At 43.4% G+C, this 14231-nt stretch overlaps 8 protein-coding genes across 8 annotated transcripts; 4 read left to right on the forward strand and 4 right to left on the reverse strand.

Annotated features, from left to right (window-relative positions):
- Positions 1-4: 4 nt before the first annotated feature.
- SS1G_10605 (predicted protein) lies at positions 5-577 on the forward strand (the record flags this gene model as incomplete). The annotated part of the gene is made up of 3 exons (XM_001588109.1): positions 5-78; positions 189-263; positions 403-577. 3 exons carry the CDS (start codon positions 5-7, stop codon positions 575-577), a joined length of 324 nt encoding a protein of 107 aa, XP_001588159.1.
- A 1054-nt stretch (positions 578-1631) lies between these two features.
- On the reverse strand, positions 1632-2476 carry SS1G_10606 (hypothetical protein; the record flags this gene model as incomplete). The annotated part of the gene is made up of 4 exons (XM_001588110.1): positions 1632-1714; positions 1774-1982; positions 2030-2234; positions 2293-2476. 4 exons carry the CDS (start codon positions 2474-2476, stop codon positions 1632-1634), a joined length of 681 nt encoding a protein of 226 aa, XP_001588160.1.
- Positions 2477-2796: 320 nt separating this feature from the next.
- SS1G_10607 (predicted protein) lies at positions 2797-3934 on the forward strand (the record flags this gene model as incomplete). The annotated part of the gene is made up of 3 exons (XM_001588111.1): positions 2797-2825; positions 3323-3512; positions 3860-3934. The coding sequence occupies 3 exons, from the start codon at positions 2797-2799 to the stop codon at positions 3932-3934; spliced, it is 294 nt and encodes a 97-aa protein (XP_001588161.1).
- A 982-nt stretch (positions 3935-4916) lies between these two features.
- On the reverse strand, positions 4917-5374 carry SS1G_10608 (hypothetical protein; the record flags this gene model as incomplete). The annotated part of the gene is made up of 3 exons (XM_001588112.1): positions 4917-5096; positions 5155-5202; positions 5255-5374. The coding sequence occupies 3 exons, from the start codon at positions 5372-5374 to the stop codon at positions 4917-4919; spliced, it is 348 nt and encodes a 115-aa protein (XP_001588162.1).
- Positions 5375-6201: 827 nt separating this feature from the next.
- SS1G_10609 (predicted protein) lies at positions 6202-6414 on the forward strand (the record flags this gene model as incomplete). The annotated part of the gene is made up of 1 exon (XM_001588113.1): positions 6202-6414. One exon carries the CDS (start codon positions 6202-6204, stop codon positions 6412-6414), a length of 213 nt encoding a protein of 70 aa, XP_001588163.1.
- Positions 6415-6830: 416 nt separating this feature from the next.
- SS1G_10610 (predicted protein) lies at positions 6831-7124 on the forward strand (the record flags this gene model as incomplete). Its single annotated transcript, XM_001588114.1, has 2 exons — positions 6831-6938; positions 7011-7124. 2 exons carry the CDS (start codon positions 6831-6833, stop codon positions 7122-7124), a joined length of 222 nt encoding a protein of 73 aa, XP_001588164.1.
- A 276-nt stretch (positions 7125-7400) lies between these two features.
- On the reverse strand, positions 7401-7775 carry SS1G_10611 (predicted protein; the record flags this gene model as incomplete). Its single annotated transcript, XM_001588115.1, has 2 exons — positions 7401-7479; positions 7597-7775. The coding sequence occupies 2 exons, from the start codon at positions 7773-7775 to the stop codon at positions 7401-7403; spliced, it is 258 nt and encodes an 85-aa protein (XP_001588165.1).
- A 1722-nt stretch (positions 7776-9497) lies between these two features.
- On the reverse strand, positions 9498-13196 carry SS1G_10612 (hypothetical protein; the record flags this gene model as incomplete). The annotated part of the gene is made up of 1 exon (XM_001588116.1): positions 9498-13196. One exon carries the CDS (start codon positions 13194-13196, stop codon positions 9498-9500), a length of 3699 nt encoding a protein of 1232 aa, XP_001588166.1.
- Positions 13197-14231: the final 1035 nt, after the last annotated feature.

Here is a 14231-nt window from a genome sequence, read left to right on the forward strand (position 1 = left end):
CCTCATGGCTCGATATCACAGACGGCCAAAGGTCCCACGGCCATCCTGCGATTTGCCAATGTTTGTCGACAGTATCAAGTAGGACTTTGCCTAAATCATGCTCGTGCTTAAGCATTATTGGCCCAATATGATACATTGCAGCCACGTTGCGGTCAAATGAATGATGGTAATCAATTCTGATTTTCGAGGCAGTTCACGATATTGCAAGGGCCCCGAGTGCAGCCCAACCTGCACATTGATGAGAAAGTGGACAAGACCGTGCAGTAAGAAAATTCAGAAAAAAATTCAAAAAAACTATAGTGTAAGGTTAATAGTTGATATGCAGGAATATATCCGGCAAATGTGCCAAAACCCTTGCTGCTTGTAGCTTTCATACGTCGTGCTAACTGGGTATATCACCAGAAGATGTGGGACACTCAATTATGAGAGAACCCTACTGGTTAAAATCATCCTTTTGAATATGTTGATTGATGTACAAGACTGCTACCCGAAAATGTTTCGCGGTAGTGTGCAGCTTGACCTGGTGAGTGTGCAACGTGGTCGCCTTGTATGCCTTATCTTGGGATACTTGCGATGAACTACCAGTCGATCCATTGAACGAATGGATATCATATATCCAATTTATCCTGATCATGGAATTGAAAAGATTGTGAGGGGGAGGGGAAAGTAAGAATCACAAATCACAAGCACAATCCCTTTCAGACCCCCAATAAATGATAATATCCATGTGATGTGCCACACCAGTGGAACTGTTGGTGCTGATGCCCAGATAGTGTTTGCGACTTTGATGAGTTGTCAATACAGTACATTGCATTGCTTATTAGTAGGCACTGTATCCATCCTTTTGGATGGCCGGGATGTCCGATATGCGATAATCTCCAAGGGGCTAGGGTCTGAACCTTTAGCGACTCCGTTGATGATATGCTATTACATCAAGCCTCAAGAAAATGAGGGGCTAATGTACCATGGAACATATATTTCACGTTGTGTGGGTGTGAGGGACAAATATAAGTGGTTGGAAAAATTCGAGGTGGCTGAGAAAAGAGAATATCTACAATTGTTCTATAATTAAAAGATGATCTGGATGAGCTGGGTAGTGCTGGGATTCGATCTCGACCCAAGTCTTTAAGAAGAACAATATCCCCTCCCAAATTATACTTTGGACATATCTTGCAAGTCATGTCTTCCATTGTTGAAAACCCAATGTCTCAGCTGGGGATTCCTTGAGAGGTAAAAACATGACTCAAAAAGCGAGGCTGACATGATGGATACCTGCTTTAGGTTTGTATGTATCAGCTCCCTCAGATTGGGCGGTGAATAACTAGCATTAGCATGTGAAGGAAAGTACCGGTATCCACAGACATTTTTACATTGTAGGTAGATGCTATTCTTCTAATTTATTGGTAATAGAAGGTATTTGGTGTCTGTTTGACAGATGTACAACAAATCCCAAACGCCGTCGCAGTTAATGGATTCGAAACCCCATATCCTTTCTTGTGCAAACTGAAAATGAAGCTGCCAGTGCCCTCCCAAATAGAACTCGCACGCCCCCGTACACAAAATAAATTAAAAAAACCCAGAAACCCAGAAACCCCAGGGATCCGCTCAATGTTAGATTTACTGTCCTTGAATTACATAGCCATCTCGGCTTGCAGCCTGCGGAGTTCTTCTTCTTCGTCATCCTCTTCAACATGAACAGGTGCTTTGGATTTGACTAAATTCGAAATGTTAGTAATAGTTAGCACAAGAGGATGATAGTTTTCAAAGGCTTACCCTCTCCATTCACAACAGATGGCAATCTATGAACCTCATCGGAGACTGGCACAGAACCAGTCTTCAGCATCTTTTTGTCTAGCTGCTCTTGTTCGAGGTCCGCTAGCTCATCTTCCAGTTCAGCCTCGTCTACAGGCTCGCCGAGAGGCGCGCTAGTAATGGCTTGGGCGATTTCTTCACCCAAGGCATGCTGTTCCCGAAGTTTGTCCCTATAAAATATTAGTTTTAGCTTCCTAATACAAAAGACAAAACATACATCGTCTCATCGACCTTGTTGATATCAAGTTTGCCATGAATAGCTGCCATTGCCTTGCCGGCTTTTTCCATGGCAAGGAGAGTCTCTTTGTTAATGTTGGCCGCTTCGATGGAATATATTTGTTGTTCTAACGTCGATATTTGCGCAATAGTTTGGTCGAGAGTGTGTTCGTGTTGCTTCTTTCGTCGCAATGCGGCCTTCGCAGCTAGAATTAACCATTTGTTAGCCATTGCAATGTATACAGCCCAGGCAGCAGAACATACCATTCTTGTTGGTGCTTACGTTCTTCCTAGCTATCGCATCTTGTTCGTCCATCTGACTTTGTAAATGACGCTCCCGTTTCTGTAACATTTCAAGCTGCGCGCGTAGTCCTAAGATGGCATTCTTCGGGGAGTCCTTCGCCTTCTGGGCACTCCCTCCCCCGAACCAGCCCCAAACACTCGACATATTTCACCAAACTGTGCAGACTCGAGATCGTTCAGTTGGCAGGACTTCGAAGCCCCCAGCGTCTTCTCGCAAGTGATAAGGAGATCGAAGTGGTGACTAGTATTTAGGGTATGGTGATAGGATCTGCTGTCGAGACTTGATAGTGGGGATCTTGGGATTGTCGGACAAAGACGTTAGAGATAAGTTGAATAAGTTGAATGGTAGTGGAAGATAGATAATCTGTGATTTCGAGTATCCTTCACTCGTAATGTTCTATAAATCTTTTTGTGGTTGCCTACGGGTTGTTTCGCATCGAGGTAAATGATTAAAGAGTGGTAAACATGGCGTCGATGATGACGCTAGTCCCCTCGTCAAGCTTAGCTTAGCGCAGTCTTGGAAACATAAGTCACGTGCATTGTTTCGTTCCAAAGGTTATCTCAATATCTGCCGGGCAAGTTACGAAAGCAAACAACAACTACCACATTTTTTGATCTTGTTTCTATTTTATGGTATTTATTTCTCTAGTTGCATTGTGCGAACAATTCAAATGTATAAACAATACTCAGGACCTATTTCTTCAAAGCTTACATTACTTGCCAACCTTCTACAGTTTTCACAGGGGGACAAAGTCCGATTCTTGGGATGGTATGGCTATTCTCTCTTCCGATTTATTCTCCCTTTGCACCATACATACCTCACTGTTGGTACAATTTGTATCAAACACACTCAATAGGAAAAGAAATTCTCCTGATTTTGCCAAAGCTTGGCTGCCCACCAATTCTGCTTAGAGCTACCCAAGTACTCGTTGCGACAATCCAAAATCCCCAGATCAGAAAAAAAGGTGAACTGACACTGCACCGTATATAGTGTGACAAACTATGACAGAACTTCTGCCGTTCTTACTCTGGAACACAACTTCCCTGTTGACAACGGATTCAAAGCCCTTGTCAACATTCAACTTCTGCTGAATAGCGTAAAGTCCCACGAGACTCGAATTGGAGAGTGGGTCAATGTTGTGGGTTATGTAGTCGACATAGGTGAACACCAAGACACCAAAGTTTGTCTATCTGGGTCCGAAATCGCTATTCAAGCAATTGTATTATGGTCATCTGGTCCCATACAGCTCGATGCATATGAAAGAAGCCTTATGCCCTGCCATTGAGAAAGCAAAGCCTGTAACGTGCTAGTACAACGTTGGTAGGTATAGACAGTTCGAATTTTTCCGTGCCCTGGACAAGCTATAAAGCGCATCGCCAGCCATTCTGCAACTCGCTAGAGAAGAGGTGCCTCTCTGTCAAAGGTTCAAGAATCATACAGAAGCTTAGCATGATCTCCAGCTGGATTTTAGTGGTGCATTGCGTAAGATTTTCTGTGCCCGTCATTTTTCTGACAGTCTCAGAGCAGAGAACTGATCTTAACACTAGAGGTCGTGTATCACGAAGTTTCTTGTATCCCTTCTATGATCCAATCACCACCTAAATCATCATAATTTCATAGATCGATCAGTGATCCAATGGCACACACTATCATGAAGCTACGCGGCGCGAAGTATCACCTTTGAGGCTACCGAGACTGAGGATTGAGGCTTGCAACGCTTTGACACACCAGCTCCAGGTATTCGCTCCTTCCATAGTCCCAAATTATCAAGTCATCGATGCAGAATGAATGTCAATGGCTACCTTTGAGTTGCGGCAAGGATTGTATTATCGACATGACCATCACAAAATTTTAGCTATAAGGTCCCGATATTCTCCGCACTAGGATAGAGTGCTGCAATACACGTTTTATCTCGCTTCTTCCTTGGCTGCAGACCAATTCTAACGCGCTATTCGGTTGAACTGGAGAAATAGTCTTACCTCAATGTTGATGTTCGGGGCTGTGAGACCTCAAAGCGTTGCCATTTTTGGCTGCCACAATAAACCAAGACTAGTTTAGCTTCCGGCTATGAGTCTAGTAATGGGCATGATTGAAACAGTCACAGCAAGTTCGATCACCTTACTGGGGTAGCATTTTGGCTTGTCCTTGCTCGCATTATTACAATCATTCACAATAGCCTTTCCGGATACTGATATTATTTAGTGCACGAACACCTCAAGAATAATAGTGGCACGGATAGATTTCGCAATACTCGTCACATTGGCAAGTAGATGTAGAAGTACATACAGGTTTGCGCCACAAATTCGAATCCAGAAGAACCAAAAAAAGGCCCCTCCTTGGGAAATTACAAGATCAACATTGGCGAGGGAATGATAAGTGCGAGTGCTATGCATTTTACCCGGGAGACAGCCTTACTCCTTCTACCCTGTGGCGCGATGTCTACACCTGAAACCTCTTATTTGTTGAGCGAGTACGAGACCACACTCTTCATCTCTTGTTGAAAGATCCACCTACACCAGGCCTGCGTCATTCAGACTATCTCGGTCCATTGAGCTCGGAGCCGAAGTCATTGTCATTCGATTAATCAAGAGCTTTTGTGATCTGGACGTTGAGATCTTGATGAACGCGATTTTGAGCCTCTCGAGATGACGACTGGTTGATGTAGCGGTCGCTTCAGTTGCTTGTCTGACTCTTTCTTTGCTCGAGCCGCCGCCTGCTTTTCCCAGAGTTCTTTTGACTTAATACAGATATCGTCTATCTGCTCCTATATATCAAATTAATGGAGACACCTCAGGCTGTCTCTGGTACATGGTAGGGCTCACATCCGTCAGGCACTCTCCAGGTGTGCTAATCAGATATCCATCTTCTCCCTATGCACCCAATGAGCATAATTATTTGGCAGCGGAAACTATCATCACGTACGTCTCGAGTATATGGCCTCAGCGTAGATTCTGGTCCCAGGTAGTACTGGATTTCCTTGGTGATTACTCTCTTGTTGATGTCAAAATTGGGTATCCAGTATCGATTGAGTTGAGAAGACATTGCATTCGGTGATGGTATGGCAGGAGGTGAGTGCGAAGCAAGGGATTTCTAGAGAATATATTCTGATTGTGTACTACCCTATAAAGCGGTCTAGGACACTTTTATGTAGGAATATTTGAGCAGTCTATAAGAGCCTTATTACGGCCAAGTAGGTGGTAGTAAACATTTGAGAGCTTCCAACACGACTCCTTTTGCGTCTTATTGAAATCGGACGGTTTTATGGATCCATAGACTGTTGCTAAGTTAACTAGCTGAGTCAAAGATCGCAATATCATTACACGTATCCGCATAGAGTTCTGCATACAATATAACATTCCGGGCGGTGGTATTGTTTGGAAGCCAATATCTTAATCGCCTTGTTGAGGCGGACTGGCGAGTTTGTCTCCTGGCACGCAATTGGCTCCGAGAGACTCCCAAGCAATCATAAGATACAAAAAAAGGACTAACCATGCAAATGAAATACAACGCTATAGACCGCCTCCGATGCGTATTTCTCGTGGCATTTCATTGCTGGAATATGAGGATAATTACATTGCAGTAAGATTACGGTCGTGTTACAAAGACCTGCAGCAGGGTGATTTAATGCAAAATCGATATCACGAGGACATCAATTAAATTCCACAAAATGCCTCTCAACTTTTCTACATGCAACCCAAACACTTTGGCTGATAAAGTTGGGTCCCATCGACGATCCAGATTGAGTTTGGTACTTGTTGAGTTTCGATCTTGGGATTCGAAGCGAAATGTTAGAGCTTGGGTAATCGAGTGGGCATGCCTGTTTCAAAAGACTCGATGGAGACAGTATCAAATTTTCAGATCGGCAATTCATGACCCAATTCTCAGAAGGTTCTTTACCTCTTATCACATATTTAATCATCAAGCAAGCACGAGCATTGGTGAAGGGAGTTCACATCTACGAGGATCATTTAACCTCGTATGCATATCTCATGGAGAAAAAGTTGATTTTTCACATCATTCGTGGTTCTCGGAATTCTCCTACAGTCTTGTCTGAGTTGTTGTTTCATGGAAATCGAAAATAGATCTTCTGGTGCCCTCTGATCCATTGCCTGCTCAGAACAAACTCATACCCTTATTTATGTCGCATGCTTGGAGGTCTTTTTAAGACGCTAGTATTTCCACTGCGACGTATCATCAGGCTTGAAGCAATCAAGCTGGACGAAGTTGACCGGATACTATAGTCGAAGAAGGGAATTTTCGTTTCTATTCGTCTACCTGTGGAGTGTTTCTCATGATAGATGTCATATTTGTCAGAAGTATCTGACAACTGTCTAGCTCGAAGTTCGTGGGGGTCCCATAAATATCATCAGAGCTTTCTCCGTGCAATATACACAGAGAGAAGACAGGCACCTACAACCTGTGAATCATGAACACTACCCACGTGATACAATACTCCTTGATCGGCTTTCTGGAACAATTTTTATGTCAAATCATCATCATGACCAACAATCTTACTCAATCTGCATCATTACAAGGAATCTATTTGAACCTTGACATCACTTGGCTGATTTTAAAAATCGTGGCAGATTTTGCTCCGATCATCAGAGTATGTATTTCTCAATCGTCCGATTAGGAAAAACAACTCTTTTACCTCAGATAGCATTTGCATTACATACAGATGATTCGTCTTACAAGATCTGGGGATGTAAAAGATGTTATTTGTCTAGGATTCGAACTCTTTGTGTCCCAACTCTTACCTTCTACGAACTTTTCGTTGTCGTCAAATATTTGAGCATTGGCGAAGGAATCTTTCTACACCTCCGAATACAAAATCGCTCATTGCAGCGCGGGGAATTCACTACTTAACTGGCCTTGCCCGACACTACTATAGTACATCTCGGCAATGCATGTGTGATCCGATTTCCGAAATGCTAGTCACAAATATATGTGGCAGTGGAGTTACATCTATGACGAGCTTTCGCTTGGTGTGATCCGAGAAAGTTCATCAGTTTTTTGTCCCCAAATATTCATGTACGGTATCGTGAGAGAAAATAGAGAATATATGAAACTATGTAATGTGATACCAGAACTTCAAAAGTTTGAGCCGTGTGAGAAAAAAGAGTTTTTTCCGGCGAATATCCAGGGTTCTTAAATCGTGGATAGCGAAAACGAGGTTCTAAGTGCTTGTTTTGGAACTCTTTTAGTAGTATCAAATGAGCATGTAAAGTGACAGCGGGATAAAGTATCAGGGTCAAGTGATCTACTCAGCATCAGTTATACGCTGATTGACCTTCATGATATCTGACTGTGGCCAAAAGAGTAGCGATGCAGGGAGCGGTAGCACGGAATTACATTGTCGATTTCGGGGCCACCGCCTCAAAGCCCTGCAGTCAGCAAAGTCGATGACGTCTAGCGACCACGACATTAATACATACAGAGACATGATATCCTGGATGCCACGCCAAGAATTGCAGTTCATCCGATCTCACTGTGCATGAAACAACTTGACAAGTATATAATAACCGGTACAGGACAACCATACATAGCCAATAATACAGCCAAAATCCCATTCATCTCTATGAACAACCACTCTATCACAAAGCAAAAGAAAGTCATCAATACATACCTTTTATTTAAAACAGGATCTATATATATTATCTTGCACATGTATACTGCATATGCAGATATACATACATATACATACATACATACAATCAAATAAATACCTGCATAAACAAACTCTAAGCTACTCCTATTATATACCATGTGCCAAGCCTTCTATGCATGATATATCTTATCTTATCTTATCTATCTCCATAACTAGGTACATATAATTTATTATATAATATACACGCATTCATAAATGGTATTCAATAAAAGAGCATAGGATGAATACCTATCTATTCATACTAGTACACTGTATATAACCCAATGTAATAGAGCGGTTTCTGCCCCGAAGTAAAGAAACAGTATTGGAGTATGGATGAATATGTACCTAGGGATCGATATTCGATTTTGATGTCTATGGGCTGCGATGTGATGAGATGGTATATTGGGTTGGGTTTGGTCGAGAGAACTTGGAAGTAGGAAAGTTGGGGAGAAAAGCTTGATGGGAAAGTAGAGGTTTGGCTGTAAAATTTGTTTATTATTACTAGAACGGAATATTAAAATTTATTTATATTATTCTTTTATTTGTAATCAATTATATATATCTACATCATTACAATGTACATATATACATACGGACACATTCACATCCAAACTCAAAGTCACAAACAAAAGACCACTGGCATAATTAAACCATGAAATTTTTAAACTACTAACTTGATCTAACAAGTAATTACACTCATCCTCATCTCATCACCTCCTTGCTGATGTGAATATCTCCACATCCATCCATTCATTTCGCCTGATGACGATATTTCGCTGTACACCCGTTCAATTCCCCAATCGAACAAGTTGAGTGAAAATCAGGAGTAATCATCAACATCATGATATAAGTGACATGCATGATCAGATCGATCACTTCCCTCTCATTCAAAGGCACAGGCGAAAACACGCAAAACCCCGCTGCGTGGTACGTCCAAGAATGGCGAAGATAAGTCCGAGTGAAGAAGTGTTTGGTAAGTCTCACGTACGTCCTTGTAAGAATCACCGTATCTTCTATATAAAGGAAAAAGAAAAAAATCAAAACGCCAACCTTATGCCTATGGCTAAGCCCCAATCCCAAATTCCCAAGACGGAACAAACCACCGCTGCTATGCAGAATCGAGTATGTTTTTCATCTCGCAGATGGGATATCAATATCAACGCCTGTTCTCGTCCTCGTATTTGCTATGCCCTGGATCATTTCGTCGTAACATTAAAGCCCATGCACACGCCCAATTCCGATGCCAGATCTGACCAAACCAATTCCAAATCAACCAAAACACAGAAAGGCCCAGACCATCCCGTTTCTCCCAACACCGCATTAATGAATGAAAGAAATGTACCCCACCTCGCATATACATGCTGTCCAAGCGTAATGAATTTTTTTTTCTGAAGTCTAAATATATATTCCGAACGTGGGCATGCTGCCCATTTGAAGCGAATCAAGATAACTTACTTCCCACGAAATGTCTCTATATATCTAATAATATGTTGCATAGAGCACCAAGAAGTCTCATCAAGTGGAAATTTGAGGCTGAGGGAAACTTCGTACAAAACCCGCCTCCGTCAAAGTTTCACCTACTTTGAGTCCGTGGTTCGGCACATTCTGATCAACAGCCTGCGCGATAGTTTGATTGACAGTGTTTACAACAGGTGACGTGGCACCACCAGACTTATTGTTGGTAGATGTAGAAGCCTGTGGTGGTGGGTTTGAAGGATTTGTCGATGCAGGAGAAGATGAGGCTGTATTTGGTCTGGCAGGTCCATTTTGGGCAGACACAGAATTGTTTCGTGGTAAAGCTGGTGTCATCAATGGTGGTCTGGGCACAGAAGGGCCACCAGGTTGATTTTGGTTGTTTCCATAAAATGATGGGCGCATGATCGTCGTCTGTTTTGGAATGTCTGATCCAGAAGCTTTTCCAGGCTGTTGAGATGTGTTGACTTGTGGTTTGTTTTGACTGACCGACGGTTGGAAAGGTTGTTGAGGCGCAGAATGTTGTTGTTGGGTACGGTTAGACGCGTTGGCAGAAGGTTGACGAGGAACGAGTGGTAATTTAAGTACGTTAAGTACACCGTTGATAAGTTTCATTTCATGCTCAGTACTGTCAAGAGAACGATCTTCCTCCGTGCCATCATAAACCCGTTTTATGGCCTTGTCCACAAGCGCTTCAGCATCATTTTGGGGTGCTCTTTGTCGCATTAAGTTGACAACGTGATTGCGGTACCCCGTTACCGCAGCAACTAGGTTAGGAGGGATAACTCTCTTCTGGTGAACGGGGACTGATGCAGCTTGAGGTGCAGCCTGAGGGGCTGTTTGACTTTGGTTGCCAGCTGATGATTGTGGCTGTTGTTGCTGTGGTAGCGTTATTGGTTGAGACGTAATTGGTGGTTGTGATGCTCCTTGTGCTTGGTAGGGAGACCGCTGCGGATTTTGCTGTTGAGGCTGCTGCTGCTGCTGAGCTTGTTGCGGTGGAAGCTGCTGCTGTTGCTGAGTACCATGAGATTGTGTTGTGGAAGCAGGCGGTTTCGGAGCATATGGAGAACTATAAGACACCGGTGCAGTAGGTGCCAACTGGGGTGCCATTGGAGGAATGAAAGGTGGCTGAATAGCGTGAGGTGGAGCATAGCCCTGCGCAGGATAAGGCGTGTAGTGATGACTTGGACCCACGTAAGGCTGACCCTGCAGGTATTGTGGGTACTCATTCTGTGGATGTGGGTGCATCTGGTGATGATATAATTGAGGATTCAACATATATCCAGCCGGGGGCTGCATTTGATTAGGACCGTAGCCCGGAACTGAATGGCCAGCTTGATATATTGGTTGATTAACACCTGCAACTGGAGGTGAAGGTGCTTTCTTCTTCTTCTCCTTTAGGTAGGTCATCCCTGGTCTTATACACCAAGCCCAGCCTTTACCAGCGCGCTTCGTCCGCTCAAAACACTCATGCTGTCCTAAATTGTGCCGGACGCTACTCTGCCATCCTTTTGACTCTTGAAACGCATAATAGGGATACTTGACCTCCATCTCGTTATAAATCTGTGGAAGACACAAAGGTTGATCTGCATCGCGTAGTAGCTCCCAAATAGTCTGCAAATAATTCGTTGGTGGCTTTGTAAGTTGATCTACAGTACAGTCCTCTTTTTTGTGGGTGACTTCCTTCAAAACATAGGCGACCTTCCTTGAGCTTCCACTTTTGGTCTGTATGCAATTACCATCAAAATCAAATTTGTCCTCATCACGATCCTCAGGTTCCTTGGGACCCGATTGTCTCTTGGTGTATTTGCGTTTTTGTCGTGGCGGCCCTTCTTCCGAGACATCTGGTCGGGGATGCTTCCTTGGTCTTCCAACTTTGTTCTTTCCAGGTACAGTTTTTGAGGCTGTTGTTTGATTTGGCACTTGAACTTTCTGCTCTTCCTGGGCCCGTTCTTCCTCTTGAATTCTCTCTCTCTCCAATGCTTCTTTCTTGGCAATTTGTTGTTCGCGTTTAGACATGAAACCATTCTTAGGTGGTCGCCCTGGTCCACGTTTCTTTGCGGGTTTCGGGCTTGTGTCGGTTGGACTGTTAGCCGGAGATTCTGGTTCCTGGGTGCCTTGTTCCTCGTCATTCTGTGATCCATGTGGGACAATATTATCGAGACTTTCAGATCGTAGAGATGTATCGTAATCCGCTCTTTGGTCTTCATTATCGCTATTTTCGTCACCAACAAATAGGTTTCCATCATCTGTAGAGCATTCATCATTGTCGGTGGACATCTGGTCGCCGGCTCGTGGTGGGTCATCAAAGCTAAGACTCATCTCCTTACCCCCTTCCGAGTAAACTGGTCCCAAGTACGTTGGTAGCCCCTCTCCATCTTGGAATAGTTCGGCTCCTTCTGGATACTCGAATCCTGCGTCATCGATTACGACATCTGGTAACATGAACCTGACGTAGATAAAACCCATCTGTAATTTACTACCACTCTTCAACGTTGCTATCTGCTTGTGTTCGTAGAATACACCGTCCACGAATCCTCCGTTCCTGCCAAGAAACTCTACTTGGAAATTATCATGGTGGTTATCATAGAAGATTTTAACATGTTCTCTGGATATAGCTTTAAAGCCTGCAATACCTTTATCGAAAGGGGGGTGTACATAGATGACGGGGCAACTATCGGGATCAAGATTTTGCTTCGGCGTATTTCCGAATTGTAAGGGCAGGAAGGAAGCGGGATTTGAACTATGTACAGAGCCACTGTGTGATAAAGGATTGCCAGACTCTGAGTTCTTGCGCTTCCTTTCTTTGCGGCTTCGCCGGTTTTCTGGTTGCAACGTTATCCAAGGATCCACGATACCAGCAGAACGGTTTTCTATCTTGACCGTTGGTCGAACGCTGAAATCGGATGTATTCCAGGCCTGCTCAATCTGTGCTTGCTCTATCTCGTATCTCCTCATGTTATTATATGCACCCACATCGCGACCAATGATCACTTGATGTGTAGTCATGTAGAATTCGCTATCATCAAAAATCAGTTTTGCATAACCATCTAATCGTACACCAGGATCTGTTGTTGGGTTCGGATCCCACGGTTGACCCCAAGGTTGGTGAATATTTTCATAAGTCTGATCTGCCACAATGGTGCCATGAGGGTGCAGAGTGCTTTCGAAGATGATATCCGAGTATGGCTTCGCAGCCTGATCTAAATATTCCTGATAAGTTGTGGCCATAATGTCTTCTTGATTTGACATGTTGCTAGGCGGGAAGGAGTCGATGGATTTGTTAGGTGGAGACTGTGATTGCTTCTGCGTGGGTTGGGCTGTTGGCTCTTCACCCACATGCCCATCTACTTTGGGTTGGGGCTCAGCAGATTCTTTTTCGTGTGGATGTTCTTCGATTTTCACGTCACATATCTCCATTGCTGAATCGATTGGCGCTTTTGGCAGCGAGGGAATTTCGTTCTCGAGAGGTTCCAATTCTGGTTTCTCCATTTCCTTTGCTGCATCAACTGCCTCTTTTGACGGGGATGGAGATATGTTCTCGGGGAGGATGTCCATTGGTTGGATTGAAATCGAAGGAAGAGTGGTATCCATTGTAGTGGTAGCAGACTTGTCTTGTTCTGCAGAGTACGATCCAATATTGTCGTGGAAATCGAGAGGGTGCGTGTTCAGATTGAACTTATCGGGATTCTTATACATATCGCTCTTATCAAAATCCAAGGCGAAATTGGTTGTGGACATAGTTGCAACGGGCGCAATAGGTTGAGAAACGGCTTCCGCGGTCTGTGATGAAGTCATCGCTGCTAAAAACAACTCGTCCACCTTCTATTGTGAAGTGTGAAAGCGAAATTTCATGCAGGAGGAGTGTGGTCACAGTGTAGTTGTAAGTTACCCCGTGGCTGCGATAGTTGCGACGGTTGCGATAGTTGCGAAGGTTGCGAAGGTTTGAACGTGAGAAGTTAGGAAGCAGTACATCGGTATTCATTTTTCGATTGAGGGCCCGGATAAGATCACGTGATTCTATGATAGTAAAAGTTGATTAAACAACCTTACTAGATCAGGTTAAAGTCGACAAATTAGCAGCCAATCGTTTCATGCTTGAGTCATCAGAAGTACACCATGGTCAAGCTAAAGATTTGCTAAGAATCCAAGATAATCAAAATCGGCCAGATCTACTCATGAAAGCTATTCTATCCTGTTACTCATAAACGGCTTTTGATAGAAATTGCCAAGGTTCATAAGAGTTCTCTTACTCCTCATTTGATACTCTCCACTCTTGGTAGGAAAAGACTTCACACTTGTCTAGAGGGGGATTAGATCCGATCGGAGCGGCGGCCATTGGTTTGTGCATTGACCATTTGGGTCACACCAAATTCTTCATAGACATAATCTAGGTATTCTTACTCGTACTGTCTGGGTAGAAGTAGTACATACATGACTTGGTAGATGACTTTTCATGAGTAGGTACCTAGATCTATCCAATCATCTGTTTCATGGTAATAATATACAGTGATGTGGATGTTCATCATCAAGGATATGCAGTGTAGTTCCTTCTAGCCTCTGTACAGAGTATACTACACAAAACGCGAATCTCCTTTAACCTTGAAACCCCGGATATTTAGACATTCATCCATAAGATACGAAAGTTGCCGGTGCTTTTCTCAACCAATGAACAAGGTTTCCGAACCAGTTTCCGATGCACAACATCTCTATCCAATACATCAATGAATATCAATCCGTCAATCACTACGTCAGTGCTACCAACTAACGAAATTA

Source organism: Sclerotinia sclerotiorum, genomic scaffold (genome assembly GCF_000146945.2).
Source record: "Sclerotinia sclerotiorum 1980 UF-70 scaffold_16 genomic scaffold, whole genome shotgun sequence".
Lineage (NCBI taxonomy): Eukaryota > Fungi > Ascomycota > Leotiomycetes > Helotiales > Sclerotiniaceae > Sclerotinia > Sclerotinia sclerotiorum.